General features: G+C 33.1%; 1 protein-coding gene across 2 annotated transcripts; it reads right to left on the minus strand.

Annotated features, from left to right (window-relative positions):
• Positions 1 to 1,743: 1,743 nt before the first annotated feature.
• LOC148599044 (vitelline membrane outer layer protein 1-like) lies at positions 1,744 to 8,431 on the minus strand. 2 transcript variants are annotated; one of them, XM_088562189.1, is made up of 4 exons: positions 8,182 to 8,431; positions 6,957 to 7,134; positions 5,300 to 5,491; positions 1,744 to 2,025 (listed from the first exon to the last, which is right to left on the minus strand). In XM_088562189.1, the coding sequence occupies exons 2-4, from the start codon at positions 7,131 to 7,133 to the stop codon at positions 1,792 to 1,794; spliced, it is 603 nt and encodes a 200-aa protein (XP_088418315.1). In that variant the 5' UTR covers position 7,134; positions 8,182 to 8,431; the 3' UTR covers positions 1,744 to 1,791. The 2 variants fall into 2 exon arrangements, with proteins under 2 accessions (XP_088418315.1, XP_088418314.1); XM_088562188.1 differs by having other exon boundaries at positions 6,957 to 7,137; positions 8,182 to 8,428.
• Positions 8,432 to 9,161: the final 730 nt, after the last annotated feature.

The following is a 9,161-nucleotide window of genomic DNA, read 5'->3' on the forward strand; positions in this document are numbered from 1 at the left end:
TCTACCCCGGACTTGACTTTTTATGAGCAACTCGGAAGGTGTTTCTAGAAAAGCAGAGGACGCTTACCCTACCGGTGCACTGGTCCATGCTCCCAGTTTTTAGTGGAGTCCGAGTTTACTTTTGTTACTTTGTATATATGATTTTAGTTACTTTATGTTCTTTGTTGTGTATGTCTGTTTTCCTGGTCTTTGTCCCTGGATTACATTCTTTTGATTACGGCTATAACCTTGGTTTCCTTGATTACTCTTCCGTATTGCACCTAGAAAGGCGGAAGTGTTCACTTGAAAAGTCTAAATCTTCATGTTAGCCATAAAGTTTCGATTTCAAGCGTTCTGCATTAGACATTTTCAAAAGACGCTCTAAGTATAAAACAGAACCAGGAGTATCATCTTTAGAAAACACCTTCATTTGGTAAGGTCTGATGTAAGTAATTCTGGAATTCTGTGTTTTTTTTTAATAAAACATCATCTTCACATCGAAAACTTAAAGACGAAGACAATGTTATTGTGCAAGTCATAGATATTGAAATTAATCTGTTAATTATTCATGAAAATTAAATTGAGACAAAATAGTATCCATTTCTTAACTAATTAATCGAGATTTATTGTTAGTTTGATGTGATTGGGGCTATATGAGTATGAGGAATTTAAATATCAAGCGTAATTGTAATAACTACCAAGTGGATAATTCAAGTGGGATAATAAACAGTCTTAAGAGATGGAAAAAAAATATTAACGCCTTCAGCAATTTATAATTTGGCGATATTGACTATATTGAAACTATTTATAACATTGACAGAACTGCAGCAAGGGTTTTACAAATTACCCCACAACATTTAAATATTATTGCTGCCATATGGTATCATGATTCTAATCTCTCGTGTTCAGAAGTCTTCTTTCTGTAACTATGTTATCGGTATGAAGATTAAAAAGTATAAACATTCGTGTGGTGAAATGATATTCAAAGATATAGATCCTGACCTTTAGTTTTACAAAATGAAGATTACATAGTTTTAGTGCAAATGTGTTATGTTGCTGTGGAAAAAGTGCACATCAAATCTAAACAAGTGAGCTTGTGTTTGGCAGGGATTAACATTTTCTTTATTTCTACATAAAATGGGCACTGTTACTTACTGAATTAAGTACTTTTTATGAGTTCTGCATGAAGACGCCGTATTTGGAAATGTAGGGGAATTCCCATTCTTAGCTCATTGTCTTCTAGGAGCCGGTGTCGCACTGCAAGGTAGTAAACCCCACAAAATTTTCAAGGCTATTAGTGTACGAATGAAGCTTTCATGTGACATACAGTTTTCTTCAGGTTAAACTTAAGGTAGAAGCTCCATAACTCATCGAACTTAGTGAAATTAGCATTGAAGCTTATGGGAAGTGACATTAGTGGTTTGTAGTCTTAATGTAATGGCCAGCTTGATTGTTATATGGTTAAATGTAATGACTTTTTTTGTCATTAATATAAACCAAGAGCACACTCTAGAGCATCAGTTAAATTTGTTAGTAACATTATTGGTAAAGTTGTAGTAACAATTTTCAATATTCTGAGAAGAAATTTTAGAAGTTTTAGCAGTAACATGACCTACACTGGTTATTTGTGAAAATGTTTCGTCATATGGTCTTGAATGTTGAACACCTGACAAACAAGGTGATTCCACGCTTGTAGATAAAACATTTTAGGCATTGTACAGTTTTGTTTAAAATACCCGTTCTTTATAAGTAAGCAAGAGAATATTCATAAGTCCATTTTCATTATTTTACTGAAGAATTTAGATCATAATCTTAATAACAGCAATAAAAAACTACATCATTAAGAGCAGTGGCATCATCCCAAGCTGTTGCGTAATGTACTTTTGTACTTATACCACAAATTGCTGATCTGGTTGGACATACATCACTTTGTTCCCCAAACCATCCGAAATGTCCATTTGTACCAATTTCGATCTCATTTCCGTGCCTGTTTTTTTCTCTACAAAGAAATCTAATGCCATTTGCCGCCGTGTCATCATTTTGATCCTGGAAGTGATTAAAAAGATGTGTCCGAAAAATTCAAATAAAAATACAAAAACGACTTCAGAAATTTCTATTAACATAATTCATACATTGACTTTTGAGTTTATAAATATTTATGCATGTACCAGGACCAGTACGGGTCCGAAATGTGATTGAAAATGAAGTCTCGATAACCATTTAAAAACTGATATGTTGAATTAGATTTAACAAAAAATGTTCGATTAAAAGCATGGTTAAAGCAATTTCTGAAATGAATAGTTTCATATTTCTCAAAACGCAACCGTGGTTAAGCAGTGATGAATATATAACAGATGTCATTTACATATTACGGAAAAAATAATCAAGAAACCAAAGTTATAGCGGTCATCAAGAGAATGTAATCCATGGACAAAGACCAGACATGGGGAACAGACATACACAACAAAGAACATGAAGTAACCCAAATAATAGATACAAACTCGGACTCCACCAAACACTGGGAGCAAGGACTAGGTGCACCGGTAAGGTAAGCGTTCTTTGTTTTTTCTAGAAATACCAACCAAGTTGCTCATAAAAAGTCAAGTCCGAGGTAGACAAACGAGAAATAGGAAACTATGACCCGTTGAATAAATCAGTTTTCATGGTGCAGATGGATACAACTTCTGTAGTGATGACTTTAATCTTGTAGCAGCATAACCCGTTCCAGAGGCGCGATACAAAAAGTCTGCGTAGTTTCGACAAGCTCTGACATAACGTACGAGTTGTGATATGAACACTCCATACGCAGGTGCTGAAGGGATATTGCCACAGATGAAAGGAAAGTTGACAATTCTGAATGAAAAGTCATCATGTTTGTCGTAAAGCTTGGTCAATAGTTTTCCTTTACCATCGATTTCTAAGTGTAGGTCAAGATATGAGGCTGATTTCACGGTGTCTGTTGTATGCTTAATTTCAAGTTATTTGGGGGTAGATGCAATGTATCAAATCGCAGAAATTAGGATTGTTTAAAGATAATACGCCATTTATATAGCGGAAACTGAGATCAAAGGATCTAGCCAAAAGATATCCTTTCTTCCGGATCAGATCAGCTATAAAGTCAGCCTCATAAACGTGCAAGATTAGGTCAGCAATTAGAGGAGCATAAGTTGTTCCCATTAGAATGCCGAATGTTTGTTGAAAAAAATACGTTCACCACACTGAACAAATATGTTATCGATTAAAAGTTCCAGCATTTTGAAACCTCTTCCTCTGTATATTAGGAAGATGATTTGGAATTATTTTATACAAAGTATGAGATATCTGTACCAAGAACTATATATTTGTATCTAGGTGAAAAAAAACGACGATGTATAGTGTTTTTAAGTCGGGAAAAGAAGTATACGGTGTTGAAAAATCATAGATTTTAATACTTTCATATTCTGATATTGGTCTGATTGTTTCCATAAGATCTTTCGAATTTTTTAGGATCAACATTGAATTATTACTACTATGGGAGTAACAAGAGTTGTGGTAGGACTGCAGACCCTCTTTGACAGTTGTGTGTATAGAAGTTAAAAGTTTTGAAAGATGTTTTGTTGTATATTTTGCAGATCCAGCTATGAAACGTTGTTTGTATGGATTCTTGTAGAGTTTAGGAATCCAGTACATAGACAGTAAATCACAATCATCGTCCTTGGTAGAGAGACCAAAACAGGATAGCACAGATTTATGGTTTTCCACAATCCCATTTTTAGAGAGTGTTTTAGCCGTATAGGTCTTATCACTGCTATTATGTCTACGTGTACCTCTGATAATAAACATTGGATGTTAAAACGGTGAAAAATAATGTTTTGTTGGGCTTTGTCTGCTGGTGGGAAAACACATTTGTCATGTATAGTAAACAATGTTTTTGCTACATCAGAGTCTTTGAAAACAGATGTATTCTTTGCACTCATCGACCTACTTAAAACTTTTATTCGTTTCATAATTAAGACCTCACGGCCTATAACCAATCTGTCAGAGAATGAATGTCTTCTTGTTCTTGTTTTATACATTTTCTTGCATAGTCCTCCACGGCATCTAAAAGACCTTTAAAGTTACAATTTTAATTTATTTAGCGTGGTTTACGGTACTTGGGACCTTTACAAAGAATATTACGCAGAGATTCGTTTTCGATGATGGTTAAATCTCCCGTAACGAAGTGACCGGAAGGACTATATTTGAATGGAGACTTTTTGCATGAAAAATCAGGTGGTTTAGTTGAAGTCCCCAATCTTCAAGATCTGCATTTTCCTTTTATAACTAACAATTTTGGATGCAATGTGTAAAGTATAGCAATATGAAATAATTGGTGTGGATTTCTCTTTGAAATATGGGGAATTTCGTTGGTAAAATTTTTGTGATGGAGGATGTTAGCCAAATTAATTGCATCTATATCTCAGTTGGCAGACGGTAGTGGAAGATATGATCGTTTTTCTTCATCTTGACTTTTCACACAAATCGGTTTAAAGGGTCTGTGGAAACCAATGTACAAAATGGTGGCAACAAGTCTGTATAATATAAGTAACGTATAGTGACGATGGGCATCCGTCTTGGATTTTGTCAAATAAATTCATCACATTTATGCTATTGTTATATTGGCTTAAAAGGTTTCCTTTACTTTTGATATACGGACTATGCAGACTTACGTAAGAAAAACGTTGTACTCAATTTGCCGACGTCATAAAACAATTTCGTCAAAAGAAAATGGTCATCATTTCATGTAACACATCATTTCAAAACCAAGAAGAAACTTGTTATTTCAAACGAAGATTCAATATTGTTCATTAGTGTACAACAAGCTGTCCATTTATGCTATGATATTATCCCGGGACTTCGCACATGGTAGTATTACGTGACATAAGGGATCCAAATGTAAAGACTAGACAGGAAAAATAACACACAATAAAGAACATGAAACAAACAAAAAGAGACGTACATTGTACATAGATAAAACAAGATCATTTAGACAACATCCTGTTCGGTATTTCTAGAGGATGATTTCGAATCATATTTGTTATAGAATGGAAACTCTCTACAAAGTACTACGTATTTTTATCTAGGTGTTCCTAGCCTTTTTCGAGTAAGATCGATATATTATGCTTTTGAATCGGAAAAAATATGCAATTTGAAATGACAACTTCCCCTGACTACACCCTTATTATTTTCCAATTTAACCGACATCCATGGCCATTTTTTCATGAAACATTTGAATTTTATATCATTGTTGCGTTTGTTCTATGTTCTTCTGTGATGAAAACGTATAAATATAATCACTTACTTGATTGGGCTGAACCTGGAGCTTAAAAGATACAAGCACTTGGTTCCAAGGGCAAATATTTTGTTGACTCCAACTCCCAAACGGCCCTTTTGAAGACTCCACAGATCGAATGATATCTCCTCTTGAAGAACCACATAATAGCCTAATTCCATTAAGTACAGTGTCATCACCCTCGTTCTGCATTTCTTGAATCTATAGTAAAATGAAGTTAGAAAACTATTTTGTCACCATTTTCTAGAAACAGTATGTTGATTTTGAACAGAAAAATAAGGCAAAGTTCATTTTACATACAACCTGCTATTGAAACAAAGGTACCAAATAACTCATGATAGAAGGACGATTCAGAAACAACAGAACTCAACCAAATCATTGCTAAAACAGGAAACACAGACATTATCAATACACAATGTTATAAATATATGACAAAGCCTTCTTATCTTCTTCGTGATTGTAAAACAGAATGTCTTTTTTAGACTTTATAGGCATTCTTAGTCGCAAATTGCGGGGAAGCAATATGAGGCGGGTGTCACCTATTAGAGGACGAAGTTAAAAATACAGATATATTTATAATAGTCTTGTTGCTATTTTTCTCCCTTCTTCTCGCTTTTTTGATATCTTGATGTTTTTGTCACTTCTTGATACGTCCGTCCGCTATTTAGCGAGACCGGTATAACTAAGTGTTTGTACTTCGGACTTTCTGGTTAAAATGACATGTCGGAAACGAAACTAAAAGTATCTGAATTTAAATAATTATTGACGACCATATGATAAACGCTTTTCGCTGATAAAGATACGAAATCACCTAACTTTGTCAGGGAATACCCAAAAAGACGTCAGGCTGAAACCAGGCTCTCAGACTTCCAAGCGATGACTTCATTTCGCAATAAATAATGTCATGAAGACTTCGTTCTCTATTGATGACTTTATCGACGTTATCAACGTTTTTTCATCTCCTGTAGTTTATTTTCTAACATTATTTTCAAGTACGTCAAAACTGTAACGTTTCTTTCCACATGAACTGTTTTTTTCTTTTTTGGTTATGGCTAACGTTTTGTGTTTGAAATTGATCAATATTGCAAGCTTAGATTCAGAAGGACAAATTGCTAAGAATTATAATACGAGTATCCATTCTACCTAAATATAATATGCGGAAAAATTTGATGAGGAAAAACGTGGTATAGAAAACGCGAAGTGAAGGAAAGAAACATGATGCGCATGTATGCTTTTGTCTTCTTTCTGAAACTCCGAATATGCACGTCGGCTTAGCTTAGTATTTATATTTGAATTCAATATTAATATTTATTTAGTATTTGTGATTTCTTTCTTCAGCTTTTTGTTCAGGACTGAATAATTTTATTTTGCATATTGGTGATGCGAGATTACAGCAAAAGATGCATAAAGCTGATGAACCTTATACAAAATATCAGTCATATTTATCATTATATCAGCGAAGTACACAGGTATTTTTTTAAACTCATTTCTATCAATATTTAAATGTCAATTAAAAAAAACAACATACACTTCAATGACACAACAAAAAAAAATAAAAAAATAAAAAAATAGACGAGGTACGAATCAGAGAAATGTTTACATAGATGTAAGACATCATATGCTTTATATTCTTTATGATTCTTTTCACACTATATATTGATATTACCTTTACTTCATAACCAACAGCATAAGTACCATGGGGGCATTGTTCACGAGGTCCCCAACTGCCCCATATTCCTCCATTAGTTACTCTCAACTGGTTTGTCGTGTGCCTTGTACCATGTGCCATTTGTAGTAACCAAATTATAACAAATGTGACTGTTGCGTCTTTGAAACTTAACATTCTTCTAAAATAAAAGTTTATTATTCAGTCTTATTTGTATACAATTATTATACAGTTTTGCACTATCTTTGTTTGCAATTGTATTGCGATCGACAGGAAGTTGGAGTATATTCTCATCCCAACTTCCGGTAGGCAAGATTTAGCTGTCTCATATTGTTATGTCTTGTTACCTCTGATGGGTATTGTCTCTATAGTTTTGCTTCTATTAGAAATTAAAACAATGATTTAATTTAAGTCAAGAAAATATTGAAGTATTTTACATGTGAAAAAAAGATGAAATAAGTCGTTGTTTCATTATCATAATCTATAAATCACCATAAAATTATAAATGTTTTACTGTTATCTTGTTCAATTATGACGACAAATTTGTACACCGTTTCTCTAAAATTATGCAATAAATGTCCTAGGCTATAACAAGAGTTGCTAATACACAAATGCTTGATTTTGCATTCCTATGTAACTGTGAAGAATAGTGCTTGATGTTGTTATTCTGTACTTAAGTCTTTGTGAAAAAAAATGCATATGAAAGTATTTTTATGTTTTTGGACAAAAATGTTTCGTCTACCATTTCATAGACCTAACTTCAATAACAGTAGTACTTTGGAGGGAATAATACATTACGCTGGTTATGTAGTTTATACTACGTGACTTAGGTTATTTCTTTTTAAACCGAAACAATATTATAGGTAATTTTGTGCAGTTCGAGAGAAAACAATAAAAAGTTCACAGAAACTATAAATAATGAATAGAAGCAACACACGTAATTGTTCTGTATAAGATATGTCCACCGTATTAGCAACAGTAAAATGGCATAGAATAAAAACAAATAAAAACGAAGAATGATAAGATTATTTGTGAAACTAAACACTCAGCAAATTTACATTCGCACAAACACAAACGGAAAGGCTCTCTCAAAATAACATAAATAAAATATGACAGATAAATAAAAATAAAAAAATTCTTATCGCCAACAATGGGATAAACTCAAATCGATATTGTTATAAGACTTGAAACAACAATCATGAAATACATATTTTAATGCACTTACCTTTTGAGTTTGGAAAGCAGGTAAACGTCTGATGAAATGCTTGAAGAAAAACACGAATTTAGCTTCTTTTATATGCTCCTCAGTCCTGCGCAAGTACTTATCCAAATAAACACGTGATTGTGAGGTACAAAACAGAACTTTACATGGCTCATTTGTTAAACATTGTTTTGTCTTCACTTTCTTTCAATATCAAGTATATTAATGTTTGCTTTTGCTCGTTCTTTACAACCCAATTGAGCCTTATTTTATTTGTGATGACAACTTTGTCTCAGATCCGGAGTACGTGGTTGTGTTGACGTTTTGAAATCAAAGGGTCTAGTATTGAGTATGGTACCATTCTACACGTCAAATATTTCACTTGACCTTGGAATTTGAAAATGTAACCATTATGTTGTCTCTCTCATGTTCAGTCTAAGGTATTTTATTTTCAATAGAGAATAAAATAGTATTACATGAAAAAAATGATGATTTGAAAAGCCCTTCTTAATTTCTCCTCTATTGATTGTGTCACATGCGTCTTATTTTGAGGTTGGTGTCTTCTTTATTTTAGTTGTATTTTAATTGTTTTTATTTTCTTTTATTTTCAGGTATTTAATGTTCATATCTTCAATGCTATTTTGGCCATTGAGTTTACCAATTTTGTCCGATTGTAATTTATGTCGCTCGTTTATATAGTAATATTCCGGAAGTAATTAACCACAATGAAATTGGGACATTTAGAACGCTTTTTTGACTAACCATTTGTATCGGAAATGCATGTTCACATTTTGGACAATTCCGGTGGTTTCCAATTTCTCAGTTTTTTTCCTTAATATTGCTATATGTTATACAGACCTCCGATTTTGACAAAAATTCCTTTGAGTATTCCCATGCAGTTCGGTAATTTTATAATACCTGTCATGTGGCATTACAATGCTAACAATTTATACATTGCATTTATAATTAAGTTCTCTTTTAAAGAATTTTGACATTTTATTACG

Source organism: Perna viridis, chromosome 14 (assembly GCF_037379345.1).
Source record: "Perna viridis isolate PV_CMFRI_1.1 ecotype Kerala chromosome 14, ASM3737934v1, whole genome shotgun sequence".
NCBI lineage: Eukaryota > Metazoa > Mollusca > Bivalvia > Mytilida > Mytilidae > Perna > Perna viridis.

What these genes read in the sequence shown, in the direction of transcription:
- LOC148599044 (XM_088562189.1), bottom strand. Translation starts at nt 7,133, where the DNA reads ATGTTAAGTTTCAAAGACGCAACAGTCACATTTGTTATAATTTGGTTA. An exon ending in CTGTTGGTTATGAAGTAAAG is followed by an intron (nt 5,492 to 6,956) that starts GTAATATCAATA and finishes ATTTTACTATAG; the next exon opens with ATTCAAGAAATGCAGAACGA. An exon ending in TCCAGGTTCAGCCCAATCAA is followed by an intron (nt 2,026 to 5,299) that starts GTAAGTGATTAT and finishes AATCACTTCCAG; the next exon opens with GATCAAAATGATGACACGGC.